At 44.5% G+C, this 19,938-nt stretch overlaps 1 protein-coding gene across 1 annotated transcript in view; it reads left to right on the forward strand.

Annotated features, from left to right (window-relative positions):
* ADAMTS17 (ADAM metallopeptidase with thrombospondin type 1 motif 17) overlaps positions 1-19,938 on the forward strand; it is a 389,915-nt gene that overhangs the window by 77,249 nt on the left and 292,728 nt on the right. The window contains exon 3 of the mRNA XM_064267055.1: positions 8,658-8,830. Coding sequence (XP_064123125.1) covers positions 8,771-8,830 — 60 coding nt within the window. The 5' untranslated portion in view covers positions 8,658-8,770. The remainder of the gene's footprint in view (positions 1-8,657; positions 8,831-19,938) is intronic.

Consider the following 19,938-nt stretch of genomic DNA (forward strand, 5'->3'; position numbering starts at 1 on the left):
TATTTGGATTGGGATTGCATTGTATTTGTAGATCGCTTTGGGTAGAATTGACATTTTCACCATGTTGAGTCTACCTATCCATGAGCATGGTCTGTTTTTCCATTTTTGTAGTTCTCTTTTGGTTTCTTGCGGTAGTGTTTTATAGATTTCTTTGTATAGGTCTTGTACATCCCTGGTTAGCTTTATTCCTAAGTATTTTATTTTTGGGGGTGCTAAGTGGTATTGTTTTGCTGATTTCCATTAGTAGTTCTCTTTATTGGTGTGTAGGAATCCAGCTGATTTTTGTGTGTTTATCTTGTATTGTGCTACTCTGCTGAGTCCATTACTTTCAGTAGTTTTCTTGTGGAGTCTTTTGGGTTTTCTATGTATAGTATCATATCATCTGCAAACAGGGATTGTTTTACTTCTTCCTTACCAATTTGGATGCCCTTTATTTCTTTTTCAGGCCTTATTTCTCTAGCTAGGACTTCCCACACAATGTGAAATAGGAATGGAGATAAAGGGCATCCCAGTCTTGTTCCTGTTCTCAAAGGGAATGTTTTCAGCCTCTCTCCTTTAAAACAGTGATGTTGGCTGTTGGTTTTGTATAAACCAAAAACCAAACCAAACTTACTGTCGAGTCGATTCTGACTCCTAGCGATCCTATAGGACAGAGTAGAACTGCCCCATAGGGTTTCCAAGGAGCACCTGGTGGATTCGAACTGCCGACCTTTTGGTTAGCAGCCTAGCTTTTAACTGCAGTGCCCTCTGGGCCCTTTATTATGTTGAGATATTTCCCTTCTATACCTATTTTATTGAGAGTTTTTTATCAGGAATGAGCGTTGAACTTTATCAAATGCCTTCTGTGTCATTTGAGATGATCATGTGATTCTTTCATTTTATTTATGGGGTGGATTACGTTGATTGATTTTCTAACATTGAAACATCCTTCTATACCTGGTATGAATCCCAATTGGTCGGGGTGTATTTTTTTTTTTTGCTCTGATGCTGAATTCTATTGGCTAGAATTTTGTCGAGAATTTTTGCATCTATATTCATGAGGGATATTGGTCTGTAATTTTTTTTTTTTTGTAGTGTCTTTGCCTGGTTTTGGTATCAGGATTATGCTGAATGAATTCAGAAGTATCCTCTCCTTTTCTATGTTCTGAAATAGTTTTGAGTAGTACTGGTGCATGTTCTTCTCCGAATGTTTGGTAGAATTCTCCAGTGAAGCTATCTGGGCAAGGTTTTATTTTTTGTTGGGAGTGTTTTTTTTTTTTTTTTAATTCCTTTTCAATCTCTTCTCTAGTTACGGGACTGTTCAGATTTTTAACTTCAGTTTGTGTTAGTTTAGGTAGGTAATGTGTTTTCAGGAATTTGTTCATTTCCTCTAGGTTTTCATATTTGTTGGAGTATAGTTTCTCGCAGTACACTGTTATGATCCTTTTTATTTCAACTGGGTCTGTTGTAATGTCCTCCATTTCCTTTCTTCTTTGTTGTATAGCTAACATTTTGATTTTGTCCCTTTTTAAAATGTGTGCATCTATTTCTATAAATTGACCTCTGAGTACTGAGTTTGCTGTGTTCCAAAGGTTTTGGTGTGATGTGTTTTCATTTTTATTTGATTCTGGGAATTTTTAAATTTCTTCTATTACCCGGTGATTTTTAAGCAAGGCATTATTCAGTTTCATGTATTTGATTTTTTTTCCTTGCTCTTCCTGATATTAATTCCTATTTTGATGGCTTGTGATCAGAAAGGTTGGTTTGTATTATCTCAGTGTTTTGGATTTTTGTTGAGGGTTGCTTTGTGGCTTAAGATGTGTTCTATTCTGGAGAACATTCCGTGTGTGCGGGAAAAGAATATATGCTTTGCTGCTGTTTGATGGAGTGTTCTGTATATGTCTCTGAGGTCAAGATGGTTGATTGTAGCCTTAAGATCTTCTGTATGTTTGCTGAGTTTCTTTCTAGCTGTTGTGTCCTTTACAGAGAATGGTGTGTCGAAGCCTCGTACTATTATTGTGGAGCTGTCAGTTTCTCTTTTCAATGCTGCTAGGATTTGTTGCATGTATTTTGAACCCCTGTCATTAGGTGCATAGATATTTATTATGGTTATGTCATCATAGTGGATTGTCCCTTTGATCATTATATAATGTCTTTCCTTGTCTTTTATGGTAGATTTTGCCTTAAAATCTATTTTATCTGAGATTGGTATTGCCATTTCTGTTCTTTTTTGATTGCTGTTTGCTTGATTTATTTTTTTGTCTTCCTTTTATTTTTAATATGTCTTTGTATGTAAGGTGTGTCCCTTATTAGACAGCATATTGATGGTTCATGGTTTTTTAATCCATTCTCTTTCTCTCTTTATGGATACATTTAAATCATTTCCATTCAATATGAGTTTATTGCTGTCCTTTTTTAGTGCTTTTTTTTTTTGTAGTACTTATGTTTTCTTTGCTCCTCTTACTCTCCTGTGCTGAGTTCCTTTTGTATGTGAAATTTCCTTTTGTTTCTTTTGTTATTGTAGATTTTGTGGTTACTGAGACTTCGTTTATCTTCTTTATTTTGATGAGTAGGTTTGTTAACTTTCTTTGTGGTTACCTTGAAATTTACCCTTATCTTCTTAAGTTTCAACTAGTGTTTCATTACTTGATATCACCTTGACTTCCCCTGCATTTGAAAGTTCTATATCTATACTGTATATTCCACCTTTTATTGTTCTGACATTGTCATCATTTAAAGATTGACATCTTTAGCCCTGTTTTATATCTTTTAGTTTTGTTTTATCCGTGAGAATTCATTACCTAGGTCGGTATTTGGCTGATACTGACCTGTGTCCTAGATTCAAGCTTTTATCTGATGTTGGTTCTCTAACCAAAGGACTCCTTTAGTAATTCTTGTACGTTTGGTTTGATTTTACAAATTCCCTTAATTTTTGTTTATTTGAAAGTGCCCTAATTTCGCTGTCATGTTTGAGAGAGAGTTTTGCAGGATATATTATTCTTGGTTGGCAATTTTTTTTCTTTCAAGGTTTTATATATATCTTTCCATTGCCTTCTTCCCTGCGTGTTTCCTGCTGAGTAATCAGAGCTTAGTCTTATTGTTTCCCCTTTGTATGTGACTTGTTTTTCTCAGGCTGCTTTCCTGATTCTTTCTTTGTCTTTGGTTTTTGCTAGTGTGGTTATGATATGTCTTAATGACATTATTTGGGGGTCTGTCCTATATGGGGTTTGTTGAGCTTCTTGGATAGTCAGCTTTCTGTCTTTTGTGATATTAGGGAAATGCTTTATCAGCAACTCTTCAATGATCCTCTCTGTGTTTTCCATTTTCTCCTCCCTGTTCTAGAACTCCAACCGCATGTAAATTTTGCTCTTGATTGTATCCCTCATATTTCTTAGGTTTTCTTCACTCTTCATTATTTTCTCCAGTTTTTCCTCAAAGTGGCATCTGCGGATTTATCTTCAATTTTGCTGATTCTGTCTTCTGTTATTTCAGATTTGCTCTTAACACCTTCTATTGTGTGGTCCATTTCTGAAGTTTTGTTGTTTATCTTTTAGATTTTTGATTGCTGTTTTTGTATGATTTCAAATTGTTTATTTTGACATTTTGTTCTTACATTATTTTTCAGAATTCTTGCATTGCTTTGTGTTTTTCTTGATTTTGGCTGTGTTTTGGTAGGTTTTGTCTGTGTTTCCTTGATTTTGTCTGCATTTTCCTTGATCTCTTTCCTAATCTCTTAGAAATCCCTGAATATTAGACTTTTGTATTGCATATCAGGTAGTTTGAATGCCTTTTCTTCTACTGGAAGGTCAACTGGTGCTTTATTCTGGTTGCTTACTGGAGCCATCTTGTCCTGTTTTTTTTTTTTTTTTTTTTTTTAATATGTTCTGATATTGTATGCTGCCCCCAAGACATTCAGGTATTTGCTTATTTATTGATTATATGTTTATTTAGTCCTGCTTTTTTGTTTTGTTATATCTGGGTGAGTGGACCAGGTGTACTTTGTTGCTTGCTCATCTGTGGGTGCGATAGTTCTCACCACATTCTTGTGGTGTGCAGGGACAGTTGGTCAGCTCTGGTGCAGCAGGGCAGATCCAGTAAGAAGGGAAGGGGCGAAGATGGATTGTGTATCTGAAGTGTGAATCAGGCCAGGCTGGAGTGGGGTTTCTGTGGTCTGTGGGGGGTTCCTGAGCCAATGGGGAAGAGCCTGGGGTCCTGGTCATGTTCTTTCTGGACTATGGGTTGTCGTGTGGAGGAGAGAGGAAGGAGGGTGGGGTGAAAGCAGGGCAGGGGAGCTAGATGGAGGGGGGCTATAGGGTGTGGTTGATACTCTGGTTCCCCGCTGTTGTGGTGCCATGATGGGGCAATTATATCTCCTGTTCACCAGAGAGGTGGAGGTTGTAGGAGCATGCTTTTGTGGTTACTAGGTGAGAGAGTCTGGGCTTCTTGAGTTGCAGCCAGCAAATGTGGTCTTACTTAGCCCTGGATGTATCCACAGTGTACCTCTGTCTTCTACTGGGAATTCTGTGGAGGTGCCTTTCTGAGTGTAGGTTGTTGGCTTTATTCCAAGATGGCAACACTGAGTCATGCTGTTTGGTCAGGAAACTTGACTCTTTATTCCTTTACCGTTTTTTATCAGTTTCTTAATGACTTCCAATCTAGTGCTTTATCCCTTCATTTAAGGTTCAGGGTTCTAGGATTTATGTCTGTATCTGCTTTACTTGGTTTTTCAGGTCTTTGTTGCAGTAGGATGGCTTAGTGCATCTGACTAGTCTGCTGTCTTGGCTCTGCCTTCCCATGTTTGTTTTTTAATGCTTGAAAGAAATCTTTGCAGCACATTTTCCTAATGCAATACATCGTTTGATTTCTTGACTGCTACTTCCATGGGTGTTGATTGTGGATCTAAGTAAAATGAGATTCTTGATGTCAATATTTTCTCCGTTTATCATGATGTCGCTTATTGGTCCAGTTGTGAGGATTTTTGTTTTCTTTCTGTTGAGGTGTAATCCTTACTGAAGGCAGTAGTCCCTGATCTTCATCAGTAAGTGCTTCAAGTCCTCATAACGTTCAGCAAGCAAGGTTGTATCATCAAGCAAGGTTGTATCATCTGCATTTTGCAGGTTGTTAATGAGTTTTCCTCCAATCCTGATGCCACATTCTTCTTCACATAGTCCAGCTTCTCAGATTATTTGCTCAGCATACAGATCAAATAAATATGGTGAAAGGATATAACTCTATTTCATATAATGCTTGGCACTTCGTAGTTGAGTTTTTTTTTTTTTTTAGTTTGTCATGAACAAAACTAGTTATTGCAGTGACAGTTTCTATATTTGGTCAGTATTTTCAACAGTACTAAAACTTTTATAATAAATAATAATTTGGATATTCTAACAGTACAACATTTAGAATGTGCTTTGTTTCTTCCTTTCCTTTCCCTCTTCCCCATTATGTTCCCAAAGGATTTAGAGTATCGTACATAAGTATATAATTTTTTTTTTTTTTTTTAGTGAGATAATTGGGATAAAGGGAAAATAAAATGTAAGAAAATAATGTGAAGCCAAAGATGAAAATCTACTAAGTCAGGACCATTTCCAGCAGCGTGTTGGCAAAATGAACTTCTGGGCCTGACTCAAGAGCATCCTTGGTGTGCATGACACCAGGACAGGACTTGAGGCCTGACACAGGTCCCGTCCCCATGAGTGGAGACTTTTAACACTTCATTGGTGGTAAGGCCTGACCTGAGTTGACATACGGCTCTTCTGCATCTTCACTTGCTGTTGTTAGGTGCCGTCTAGTCAGTTTGGCTCATTGTGACCCCATGTAGAACAGAACAGAATGCTGCCCAGTCCTGTGCCATCCTCACAATCATTGCTATGTTTGAGCCCATTGTTGCAGCCACTATGTCAACCCATCTTATTGAGGGTCTTCCTCTTTTTGGCTGACTTTCTACTTTATCAAGCTTGATGTCCTTCTCCAGGCCGTGATCCCTCCTGATAACATGTCCAAAGTACATTAGACGAAGTCTTGCCATCCTCACTTCTAAGGAGCATTCTGGCTATACTTCTTCTAGGACAGATTTAGTTTTTAATGTCTCTACTTACCCCACTTTATACATTGTACTGCAGAAATGTTAATCCATTGATTATGGGGTTCTTTCCCAGTCCCCCTCCCCAAAAGAGCTATGTAACACACAGCATACACACCACATATGCTCACAAAATCTGGAACATTCTGAATTGCAGACACTCACCTGGCCACAGGGAATTTGAACCAAGTCTTGGGGCCTCTCCCCTGGAACACAGTGACAGGACAGAGCACTGGTGACTGTCTTGGGGGCCATAGCTGGCCTGGTGTGATTCTGGTGTGACAGCAAAGTGAGCAAGACTACTAGAGGGAAGGTCAGGTGCCATGCCCTAGGATCCCTGCAGGATAATGTTGTTCAAGCAACTGAAGGTGAGACCTTTCCTGTGGAAGGAATGCTGCCAGCAGAAGGCTCCAGAAGAGCAGGTGTTGACTTCCTGGCCAGGTCCTGCATACAGCAGCTGAGTTGAGATCATCATGCTCCAGGCTGACTCCCTTCCTGCCCAGTTTTCTGCAGTCTTTCCTCACGCTCCTGTTCTAAATTCGGATGGCAACGAGAAGCCTCTTTGCACAGTTTCTGTCCCACATAGGGACCGAGCTAAGGGGCAGAAACATTCTAGGGTGAAATTCACCCTTGCCTTGTGCTTGACTTCAGCTTTGTTATCTAGCAAATGGGAATTCCACCTGTTTGTCTGTCCGTCTGTCCATCCATCCATCCATCCATCCATCCGTCCATCCATCCATCCACTCATTCATTTAATAAGCATTTATTTCCAATCAATTGCTGGGCTAGGGGCTGGGGGTGATGACAACAACAAGTGAGATAGTGATAGTGACAACTCTTTAGGAACTCCAGAGTACCTGGCCATTGGGAACCTGCTATTTAGTATTCTGGGCTTGTATTACCTCATGGGGCATTTCACCCTTTATGACACCTGTCATATTAGCTCCTCAAGGTCCATAGGGAGGCAGGGGTAGGTATTATTACTCCTACATTATAGACAAAAGGTGACTTGAAAGACTGATTCTCAGTGCAGGATTTTGATATGTTACTTGGCTGGGAGCAAACCATTAGCATTTTAGTTAAGCTCTTCCTAGTGTTTTTAATTTTTTATCTTTTGGGGCCTATTCCCACTGCCACTGAGTTGATTCCAACTCATGGTGACCCCATGTGTTATAGAGTAGAACTACTGCATAGGGTTTTCTTAACTTCAGTCTTTATGGAGGAAGATCTCCAGGTCTTTCTTCTGTGGTGCTGCTGGGTGAGTTCGAACCACCAACCTTTAGATTAGTTGATACGTGCAAACTGTGCTACTCAGGGACCTTGGGGCCTATAGATAACTGGTATATAAAGTCTCTGCAAAATTGAGATCTAATTCTATATACATATTTATATTTAGTTTTTTCTACATCATTACATAGTTTTCATAAACGTGATTTTCTTGTGTGCACACCATTTTATCATGGTTCACTTTCTGGACATTTAGATTTTCTAGTTTTTCACTGTTGTAAATTACTTGTACAGAATATTCTTGTTTGTGAGTTATGATCCCTATCTCAGATGATTTTATATTATGCATTTTTGGTTATGAAGTGACCGGGCCACTGTATGGGCCTGTTTGTATGTATGCAGCCTATGCTTTGCTGCATGTAAATTGTACCAGCGATCATAGCAGTATAGGCCAGTGCTAAAAATGGAAAGAAGAACCGTCAAAGTAAAGAACTGCCTTCTATTCACATTTGGATTGTGAGAGTGCAGGTTGTTCATATTGACCTTTAGTGTTGTTCAGAGGTATACAAAGACCGTGTTGTGTGGTTCCTGACTGAACAGGCATGGACAGTCAGGCACGGTCTCTTTCATTAATAACAATAGCTGCTTGTGAAAGTAAGATCTAACAGGAAAACAGTGAAGCTGAAGAGTCAACAGAGGGCTGCACACATACTTACTAATAACCCTTCCTGTCGTGAGGAAAGGACAAACAAAAGCCTGATTTCTTACCCTGGACATGTGTGTCCTGGTATTTTTGTCTGATTGTTTCTATTGACATACACTTTAGTGCCTGTCAGTGGTTATGGGTCCTTATTCATGAGGCTCAGAACAGTTGCTGGAAGGCCAGCCTCCAGGAGAATGCCTTGCACCCACAGTCCTCTGGCTTCCTTGGTCCCAATTATCAACAGCAGGTGTAACTGTTCAGAAAGAATGTAGTAGCTCTGCTCCTTGACCTGAAGTATTTCCAGACCATTCCTGCCTGGATCCACATTTCCTTTTCCTCTGCAGATTTTCTGTTGCTTTCCATGTCCCTTTGAAGGGATGGCTCTTCTTGCCTGTCCCATGGGCCTTGTTGGCTGTGACAGGTGTGTGTGAGCCACTTGACGTCTGGTCCCCCCAAGCTGGCTGTGTGTCTGCTTCTGCCCCTCCACCCCACATGAGTGGACTCAGGTCCAACCACATGATGGTGAAGGTAATGGACTCTCTGGCTCTCTGCTGCCCAGTCCTCAGTGAGCTCTCTTGGGAGGGCTCAAGGGAAGGCTTGTTCACCTTGTGTGGCTTTGACTATCAAGACACCAAGGACTACACAAATGTCTCCATTATTTTCTAGGACATAAGAAGTCGAGGAAGGACAGGCCCTCGAGGGACTGGCGTGAGCGGAGGAATGCCATCCGGCTCACCCACGAGTACACAGTGGAGACCTTGGTGGTGGCTGACGCCAACATGGTCCAGTACCATGGGGCAGAGGCAGCCCAGAGGTTCATCCTCACCGTCATGAATATGGTAAGTGCGGGACATGAGCCTTTATGCAGGGTGCGCTGTGTACTCCCTGACAGGTGCTCAGGAAGCGGGTGCTGTATCTTAACCATCTCCCCAATTAAGGAAGAAACTGGGAGGCGGGGCTGTGCACATATCCTGTGAACGCTGGGTATTGCAGAGGGATGGGGAGTGCCTGCGTTGCCGACGCCACCTTGGTCATGGCTCTTGGTAGTGTTCAGGGGCCTGGGCCTGCTCAGTGAGTTGCCCCTGCTTGTAATTTATCACCAGAGGCTTTCCCAGACACTGCCATGTGCAAGACCCACCCCAAGGGGGACACAAAGTTAGCCAACTAGTGGGAGGAATCAAAGAAAGCGTAGTGTGAAACACAGCTTGATGTGCTCCCTGAGGGCCTGGCAGGAAGGAGGGAGAGTGTTTGAATTGAGGACCCAAGGAAGGAGTCATGATGTAGCCTGTGTCTACATCAGACTGTTGAATGGGATAGGGGGAAGCTTTCTTCACATGATGGCAGGGAGGCCCGTGGAGGCTACAGTCCTCAAACTTTAGGCATGGAAGGATCTTAGCATGCATCCCAACTCACCCATTCATCCCTTTTCCTAACAAACATTTTAAAACCTACAGGCATTGCAGGAGATGCTGGGGATACAAGTACCAAAAAGGCCCTGTCCTTCCCTCAGAAGGCAGTGGCACTGACAGGTGAATAAAGCTGTCATGTCACAAGAGTATCTGCAGGGTCATCGTGGTGGAGTGGAGGGTGGGGGAGTGATTACATCCAGTAGGAGGGAAGCTTCATGAAAGGGAGTCTTAAGCTGGGAGAGAATAAGGGTTGGCCAGATTGGGGGTGGGGTGAAGAGGAAAGATGGGATGAAGAGGAGAGCCTAGCTAGGTGGAAGCAGAGTCAATGGGGGCTGATTGGAGGGAAGGTGGGGTAGAGGTTAGAGTGTGGGGTTTAGATTCAGGCAGGCCTGAGTCAAATCCCTGCTCTGCCACTTACCAGGGGAGAGGCACAGGCAGTGTCAAAACCACTCTGAGCCTGCCTCCTGACCAGTGGGTCAGGGTTGTTAGTTCCTGTCACAAGGAAGGTATAGTGTTGGGCAGCCAACAGCTGTGTAGCTATGGGACAGATGTAAATGGGAGGCAAGAGGTTGAGCAATCAATATGAGGGGGGAGAGTGATGGAGGTTCTGGAGGGGACAGGCAGGAGTGGGTGGGCAGGGCACCTTCTTGAGGCCCTGGTTGTGCTGGCTGTTGTGGGAGGTGGCATGCCTCAGTCCCCAGGTTGCAGGGTCTCTGGGCCAGGTGTCAGTCAAGGTGGAGCAAGGTCAGCAGATGGATCTTTGCCTGTGTTTGGAATTCTGTTGCTAAGCAGGACTGTGGGGCTTTTAGAGGTAGTTTGGGTGAGGCTGTGGGTGAGTCTGGGCACAGAAGCTCAGATGAACCCTTGGTGTTTCATCCCTGGTGGGATCCAGCTCTGGGCATTGGTAGGTGGGACTGCGGTAGCTGGGCAGCCAGAGTGGCATGCAGTGGCCTGAACAGAGGGCCCCAGGACTGCATTCTCCGCTGTGGTGGAGACAGAGTCTAATAGCTCATTTTCTTGAGTATGCCCAGTAGCTAAAGGAGCCAAGGAGACCCAAAGGCAGAGAGGCTTGGGAACATCACGAAGGCCACATAGGAAGTTGCCATCCCAGTCAAGCCTCTCCCTTAAATGGTCACAGGAAAAGAGATTTTCATAAACCCAGTCCTGGGCTTAATGGGTGTGGTAACACCCACAGGGACCCTGCTTGCTTTTAAGATACATTTCAGTGCCTGTTTTAGGGACCCATATCTTTTCATATAGGAGTCCCTGGGTGGTACAAATGGTGAAGCACTCAGCTACTAACAGAAAGTTTGGAGGTTCGAGTCTACCCAGAGACTCCTTGGAAGAAAAGCCTGGTGATCTGCTTCTGAAAAGTGACAGCCTTGAAAAATCTGTGGAGCACAGTTCTACTCTGACACGCGTGGGGTCACCATGGGTCAGAGCTGACTCCGTGGCAACTGGTTTAGTTTTTTGTTGGCATCTATGTGTGTGGGTACGCTGGTGGTTCAGTCGTAGAGTTCTCGGCTTCCGTGCGAGAGACCCAAGTATGACTGCCAGCCAGTGCACCTGGGCACAGGTACCACCCACCTGTCACTGGGGACTTGTGTATGGCTATGGTGCTGAATAGGTTTCAGCGGAGGTCTGCTTCAGCCGGTGAAAACTCTGAATCACAACGGTCCAACCCACAGCCGATCATGGGGCTGGTGCAAGACTGGCAGTCTGTTCCAGTGTGCGTGGGGTCACCATGAGTTGGGGGCCAACTTGACAGAAACTAACAACAATGACATCTACAGGTATGTGCCAAGTTACATCTGTTGGGGCGATGTCTGACCGCATATATGTCTGTGGTCCTATAAGGTTATAATAGCGTTCAGAAATCCAGACTGGAGAACAGGACATAGTAGAGGTACCCTACTAAGTACTGTAGATCCTGTCTGTCTGTCACTAGCTCTCCGGATCCAGCATCAGCCCTGGCTGTGGGGCAGCAGGGGGAAGGAGTTGTCCTGGCATCCCCCGGAGGATGCCTGTCCCCCTGTGCTTGCCTCAGGTAGGGACCGTGCAGATGCCGCCAGAACTGCCCAGAGGCATATACCTTGAGGCTGCTGTCCCACTAGGCCAGGATGCCCAGTGCATCATGCCAGGGACAGGCTCCTCCCAAAGCAGCGACCGCTGAGCGGCCTGGGCTACGGTGGTGGTGGGAGGAGTAGCAGAAAAAGTGCCTGGGGGAGGAGGCAGAGGCAGAGAAGAAGATGGAGGAGGGGCTGGTAGGGCGGGAAAGGTAGGCAGGTAGAAAGAAAGGGAAAGCCAGTGGCGTGCCTGGAGTTGGCCGGCTGCATGGCAAGTGTGTGCTTTGGTGGGAGCCAGGCATGGCTTTTGGAGACCAGGTGGTGACTATGCAGGACTGTTGACAGTGGAGTCAAAGTTTTCATGCAATCCCTTGGCACAGCTGTGGCAGCGCGGATCCCGAGGTCCCCAAGGGATTGTCCTGCACGCCTCTTTCCTGTATATGGTGTTCGTACCAGGTCCAAATCACATAGAGTCTGATTTCACAGAACATATCCTGGGCGTTAAGCAACACATACCTGTATCTGTAGCAAACTCAGTTGGTCCTTTTCACACCCTTAGACATGCCCACTTTAACGCTGAGGTTGTTTCAGTAGCATTTGGAATATATATGCATTACGTAGAGTTAGTTTGGACCCAACTGCCGTCCTTACCTGACAGGCTCTTCTGCAAAGCACACCTGCTGTGCAGGCCCTGGAGAGCCATCGACTGGTGCAGTTTGCAAGGCATGGGCCTCTGTAAGTGTAGAACAAGGGCCCCAGGCTACCCCCTTGGGAAATAGGTACTATGAGAGTTCCGTTAACTGGTCCCGGTGCTTGGCACTGGTTTCTGAGAAATATTTTCATGCTCTTCGTTTGCACAACTTCAGATCTCTATCAGAGGTGTTGTTAATGGTGGGATTGCAGTGCTGCTGTCTGCCCAGATGAAACCCCGGGTGAGGGCGAGTGGTGCCTGACTACATGCCGGACTCTTTCATCTGCAGATAATTTTATTTCATGTATTTATTTAATTGTCCAGGGCATAAGTGCAAGGAATGAACATGCATTATGATAACTAAAGTAGTCATAAAACAGAGCTGCTACTTCGATATTTGTTTTCATCATTTATCATCCGGTCAGGGGGATTGTTTTTATCACAAGGCAGGGAGGGATGGTACATAGGGATCACTTCCCCCTGCTGTGTACTGGAAGGACTGAAGTAAGTGCCTGATGGGTCAGGGCCTTGGGTTTATCACACACCCCTCACTGTGCTGCAGCTGCCTGTACTAAGACTTCAGACTCAAGAGCCCACTGCTGAGGGCAAATCTGGGGCAAGACACATTCAATTTGAATTTAGGGCTTTCCTGGCCTCTGTAATACCGGCAGTCCCACTGCGGTGAAGGGCAGTGTCTTCACATTTAGCCCTTGGTTATCTGGACTGCAGCTTCTTAGTCAGTGTGATCACGGCAGAGCACTGGGCCCCTTCACACTTTCTCTGATCACTCAACCCTTTTCTGCTGCTCTAGTTGGCAGTCACTATTAAGTAAATTTAAAAATATGTTACATTTGGACATTAAAACCAAACCCATGGACGAATCCTGGCCAAAAGGGGGAAAATGCAGAACAGAATATCAAGTGCTCATGGAACCCAGACTTTCTGGAGCCATGGAGGCTGGATGAACCCCTGAAACTATTGCCCTGAGATAATCCTTAAACTTTAAATAGAAAGTATCCCCTGAAGTCTTCTTAAAACCAAACAGTTGTTATTGTTATTAGGTGCCTTCAAGTTGGTTCTGAGTCACAGCGACCGTATGTACAACAGAGCGAAACGCTGCTGGGTTCTGTGCCTTCCTCATAATCATTGTTACACTTAAGCCCATTGTTGCAGCCATTGTGTCAATCTACCCTCTACTTTACCAAGCATGATGTCCTTCTCCAGGGGTTGTTCCCTCCTGATAACATGTCTAAAGGATGTGAGATGTAGTCTCATCTCCTTTGCTTCTAAGGAGCATTCTGGTTGTACTTCTTCCAAGACAGATTTGTTCGTTCTTTTGGCAGTCCACGGTATATTCAGTACTCTTTGCCAACACCACAATTCAAAGGCATCAGTTCTTCTTTGTCTTCCTAACTCATTGTCCAACTTTCGCATGCATATGAGATGATTGAAAACACCATGGCTTGGGTCAGGCACAACTTTATCCTCAAGGTGACATCTTTGCTTTTCAACACTTTAAAGAGGTCTTTTGCAGCTGATTGCCCAATGCAGTGCGTCTTTGGATCTCTTGACTGCTGCTTCCATGGGTGTTGATTGTGGATCCAAGTAAAATGAAATCCTTGACAACCTCAACCTTTTCTCCATTTACCGTGATGTTGCTCATTGGTCCAGTTGTGAGGATTTTTGCTTTCTTTATATTCACTGAAGGCTGTGGTCTTTGATCTTCACCAGTAAGTGCTTCAAGTCCTCTTTACTTTCAGCAAGCAAGGTTGTGTCATCTAAATAACGCAGGCTGTTAAAGAGTCTTCCTTCAATCCTGATGCCCTGTTCTTCATATAGCCCATCATCTTGGACTATTTACTGAGCATACAGATTGAATAGGTATGGTGAAATGGTACAACCCTGACACACACCTTTCCTGGTTTTAAACTATGCAGTATCCCCTTGTTCTGTTCCATCAACTGCCTCTTGATCCATGTACAGATTCTACATGAGCACTATTAAGTGTTCGGGAATTCCCATGCTTCACAATGTTATCCATAATTTGTTACGATCCACACAGTCCTTCTGGTAGTCTCTGCTTTCAGCCAGGATCCATCTTACATCAGCAATGATATTCCTGGTTCCAGGTCCTCTTCTGAATCCGGCTTGAATTTCTGGCAGTTCCCTGTCAATGTACTGCTGTAGCCACTTTTGAATGATCTTCAGCAAAATTTTGCTTGCATATGATATTAATGATAATTTTCGATAATTTCCACATTCAGTTGGATCACCTTTCTTGGGAATAGGCATAAATATGGATCTCTTCCTGTAGATTGGCCAGGTAGCTGTCTTACAAATTTCTTGTCATAGACAAGTGAGCACTTCCAGCGCTGCATCTGTTTGTTGAAACATCTCAATTGGTATTCCGTCAATTCCCAGAGTCTTGTTTTTTACCAATGCCTTCAGTGCAGCTTGGATTTCTTCCTTCACCACCATCAGTTCTTGATCAGATGTTACCTCCTGAAATGGTTGACCATAGACCAATTCTTTTTGGTATAGTGACTCTTTGTAGACCTTCCATCTTCTTTTGATGCCTCCTGCTTTGTTTGGTATTTTCCCCCATGGAATCCTTCACTATTGCAACTCAAGCCTTAAATTTTTTCTTCAGCTCTTTCAGCTTGAGAAATGCTGAGCATGTTCTTCTCTTTTGGTTTTCTATCTCCAGGTCTTTGCACATATCGTCATAATACTTTGTCTTCTTGAGCCACCCGTTGAAATCTTACATTCAGCTATTTTACTTCATCATTTTTTCCTTTAGCTTTAGCTGGTTGACATTCAAGAGTAAGTTTCAAAGTCTTTTTTTGACATCCATTTAGCTCTTTTCTTTCTCTCCGGTCTTTTTAATGATCTCTTGCTTTCTTCATGTATGATGTCCTTGATGTCATTCCACAACTCATCTGGTATTCAGTCATCAGTGTTCAATGCATTAAATCTATTCTTGAGATGGTCTCTAAATTCAAGTGGGATGTACTCAAGATCGTACTTTGGTTCTAGTGGACTTGTTCTAATTTTCTTCAGTTTCAGCTTGAACTTGTATTTGAGTAATTGATGGTCTGATCTGTAGTTGGCCCCTGGCCTTTTTCTGACTGATGATATTGAGCTTTTCCTTCATCTCTTTCCACAAATGTAGTCGATTTGATTCCTGTGTATTTCATCTGGTAAGGTCCACGTGTATGGTTGCCATTTATGTTGGTGAAAAAAGGTATTTGCACTGAAGAAGTCATTGGTCTTTCAAAATTCAATCATGTGATCTCCGGCATCATTTCTGTCACCAAGGCCATATTTTCCAACTACTGGTCCTTCTTCTTTGTTTCCAACTTTCACATTCTAATCACCAGTAATTATCAGTGCATGTATATGTATATTTGATCAATTTCAGACCGCAGAAGTTGGTAAAAATCTTCAATTTCTTTATCATTGGGCTTAGTGGTTGGTGCGTAAATTTGAATAATGGTCGTATTAACTGGTCTTCCTTGTAGGCATATGGATATTATCCTATCACTGACAGCCTTATACTTCAGGATAGATCTTGAAATGTTCATTTTGATGATGAGTGCAACGCCATTCCTCTTCAATTTGTCATTCCCAGCGTAGTAGACCACGTGATTGTCCAATTCAGAATGACCAATACCAGTCCACTTCAGCTCACTAATGCCTATGATATCGATGTTTATGCATTCCATTTCACTTTTGACGATTTCCAATTTTCCTAGATTCATACTTCGTACATTCCATGTTCTGATTATTAATGAATGTTTGCAGCTGTTTCTTCTCATTTTTAGTTGTGCCACATCAACAAATGAAGGTACCGAAAGCTCGACTCCATCCGTATCATTAAAGTTTACTCTATTTTGAGGAGGCAGCTCTTTCCCAGTCGTATTTTGAGTGCCTTCCAACCTGAGGGGCTCATCTTACAGCACTATATCAGACAGTGTTCAGCTGCTATTCATAAGGTTTTCACTGGCTAATTCTTTTCAGAAGTAGACTGCCGGGTCCTTCTTTCTAGTCTGTCTTAGTCTGGAAGCTCAGCTGAAACCTGTCGGCCTTGGATGACGCTGTTGGTATTTGAATACTAGTGGCATAGCTTCCAGCATCGCAGCAACACTCAAGCTCCCACAATAGGACAAACGGACAGACATCTGTTACTAGTTAAGCTAAACTATTGTTTGGTTTAAGAAGACTTCAGGGGATATTTTTGGTTTAAGATTTAAAAATTATTCCAGGGCAAGAGTTTCAGGGGTTCATTCACCCTCTGTGGCTCTAGGAAGTCTGAATTCCATGAGAATTTGAATTCTGTTCTGTGTTTTCCCCCTTTTGATCAGGATTCTTCTATGGAATTTTTGATCAAAATGTTCAGTAATGGTAGCTGGACATCATCCAGTCCGTCTGGTCTCATGGCAAAGGAGGCAGTTGTTCATGGAGGCAATTAGCCACACATTCCATATCCTCCTTCTGTCCCTGATGCTCCTTTATCCTCTGTTGCACCAGGTGAATAGAGCCCAATTATTGTGTCTTGAATGGCTGCCTGCAAGCCTCTAAGACCCCAGGCACTACAGAATGAACTAGGAAATAGAGCAGAAGCTCTAAACATGTTATTGGGCCAGTTAACTGGGATGTCCCATTAAACCATGATTCTAAATCTCCAAACTGAGAAACCAAAACCCATGAGCTGCTCTTCTTATTTTCTTTGTCATTGTTTTAAATATGTCTATCACATAGCTTTTGCCAATTCAGCTTTCGACAGGTATACAACTTATTAACAGAAATTATAGTAATCAACTGTGCAGCAGTACCCTTGATCAGTGTGGTATTTCCGTCACTGTTAACCCACTATTTGCTTCTCCCTCCTACCCCTGGTAACCAGTATTAAACTGTTCTCTATGCATCTTCCTTTTCTTGTCTTTTTATATAGGTCAGGTCATACAATATTTGTCCTTTTGTGATTGAGTTATTTCACTCAGCATAATGTCTTCCAGGTCCATCCATATTATAATCTTTATGGAAGTCGGTCTCTGAGCCTTTGTTTCATGGCACTGCTGGGTGAGTTCAGACTGCCAAACAGTAGGTTTGTAGCCAAGAGGAAGCTGTTTGTGCCACCCAAGAACCTTAAACGTTCAGACATTACACCTTGTTTTAACAAGACCCCCTCCTCTTCCCCACACTCCCCTCCTGCTGCAACTACCATTCTTCAATCCCTCAAACCCTAGGAAATTAAAAGAATTCCCCTTCCTGTGGCTGTTTTCGAGTCCCTTGGTGGTGAAAACAGTTAACATACTCAGCTACTAACTAAAAGTTTGGAGGTTCAAGTCTACCCAGAGATGCCTCGGAAGAAAGGCCTGGTGATTTACTTCCAAAAGATCAGCCATTGAAAACCCTATGGAGCACAGTTCTGCTCTGAGGTCATGAGTCAGAGTTGGCTTGACAGCAGCTTGTGGTGTTGGTGGATGTTTCAGAAAAAGGTTCCTGCTGTAAGTGAGATAACCTTGAAGCCAGGAGGACGGGAATAGTTGTGGCTGGGCGAGGGGTGGGGGCTGAAGCTGTCATCAAACAAGCCCCCAGGAACAGTGAGTGGGAACGTGAAGTCAGTGGAGCCTCCAGAGCATGTTTGCTGGGGGCTTGGACCTGAGAGAAAGCCTGCTGGTGTTGGCTGCCAGCTTCTCTCAGAATGTCTTTCTCCAGGCTGTGGAAATAGCATCAGTGCCCCCTGGAAACCACTTACCTGCGTAAGTACCACGGAGGAAGAAGCCTCTTCCAGGTGGGGCCTTCGAGCTGGTGTCAAGCAACGGAATGGTGCCCGGGCTGGTGTCTGTCCATCTTCCAGACGTGCCACGATGCCTTCTTAGGGACTGTCTCGATGTTCGTTTGCTTGGGGCGGTGGGGACACAGGAAAAGGGTTAGGAACACACTGCAGATGGGCCAGGTGGCACCGACACCAGAAACCCTGGATCGGGCAGCTGAGTTGGAAAGCCAGGCTGCCCCACAGAGCTTTGGTTGTTTTTAGCTTCCTTAACTACCATGGAATGGAATGAAAAACCTGAGACGTTCCAGGCAAGTTCTGGTTGGAGGAAGAATGACATAAATTTTACTCAGTTACCCTGTGAAACAGACAAGACCCTGCTCTCTGGTAACGGGTGTAACTAGGATTGTGCCTGAGCTGAGGTTCTCACACTCCAGTGGAATCAGGAGCTCCTAAGGGACTGTCAGACACAGATGGTAAGGCACCCCTCCCCAACTCCAGGGTTTCTGAGTCAGCAGGTCTGGGGAGAGGACAAGAACTTGAATTTCCAAGTGCCCAGGTGGTGCTGATGCTGCTGGTCTGGGGACCCCACTCTGAGAGCCTCTGTGCTGGAGAATGTAGCGCCTCCCTTTTTAGGGGATGGGCCCTGAGGGTGAAGCGTGAGGGTCCCCGCAGAGCTCCCAGCAACTGCAGAGGCACCGCTCTTGTGAAGACAGAGGGCAGTGTGGGCAGCTCCTCCCATGACCCACCATCTGCTTTTTCCCTGGTCCCTGTCCACCCTCTGCCGCTCCCCTGTCACCCAGCCTGGAGAGCTGCAGTGCTCCGCTGGCAGCAGGCCCGCTGGCTCAGGCCCCGACTGCCAAGGAAATGTGACACACATAGCCAGGGGCCCGAACACTTGCCTGGGACGTGGCCACATCTGGAGGCTGGAGACAGACTTTCCAGACCATTGGCCATGCTGTCCTCAGCCCAGCCAGGTATCTCCCTTAACATCGGATGGCCACAGTCTCCACAAGTTTGCTCCTGAGCCCGAGTATCCATGGGAAGAGTGGGGGAGTTTGTCCATGTCTTGGGGGCCCACTGCCAAGTGTGTTGTGGCCGTTGTTAGATTTTCATGTGGTGCACCTGGCTGGGTGGCCAGAGAGTCCACTGTGTCCTGCTGCTCTGTGGGGCTGTGCTGGTGTGTTACAGTGCACGCCAGGTGGCAGACACGGCACTATAGCCCATGGTTGGGCCCTAATACCTGCTGTCTCGGGTGGGGATGCCCTAGTTACGTGTCAGGAGGAAACGCCTCTCTGCAGCCTTACTGGAGAACGTGAGTTAGAGCATGAAGCCTTTTTCTCCCTTGTATTGCACATCTTTTTTGTGCACGTTCACTCAGAGGACAAGGATGGTTCAGGGACAGAATCCTTGCCTTCCATGTGGACACCCGGGTTTGGTTCCCAGCCAGTGCGCCTCATGTACACCCACTGCCCATCTGTCACTGGAGGCTTGCATATTGCTACGTGGCTCAGCAGGCTTCAGTGGAGCTTCCAGATTAAGACGGAATAGGAAGAAAGGCCTGGCAATCTGCTTCCAAAAATCAGCCAATGAAAACCCTGTGGAACACAATGGTCTGATCCACAACCAGTCGTTGGGACGGCACTGAACCAGGCAGCGCTTTGTTCCATTGTGCATGGGGTCGCCATGAGCTGGGGCCAACTCAGCGGCAGCTGACGGCAAGCTCCCAGGGAAGTGACGGCTGAGCGTGGGGTCAGTGTATATAAAGTGTACATAATTCTGGACTGTCAGCCAGCAGGATGAAAACGAGAGATTTTGGCAAGCAAATTTCTTTCTATTGTTTTGTTTCTCCTAAAACATCATTCCTTGTGGGTCCTTTGCCTTTCTTTCTGTGGTCTGTCAGAGTATCACTGCGAATCACTTTACCAGGTGACTTCCTTAATCCTATGATATTCCTGAATGTCTATGGTGTTTGGCTGGCATTGACGTGACAGGCATGGGG

This window comes from Loxodonta africana, chromosome 13 (assembly GCF_030014295.1).
Source record: "Loxodonta africana isolate mLoxAfr1 chromosome 13, mLoxAfr1.hap2, whole genome shotgun sequence".
Classification (NCBI taxonomy): domain Eukaryota; kingdom Metazoa; phylum Chordata; class Mammalia; order Proboscidea; family Elephantidae; genus Loxodonta; species Loxodonta africana.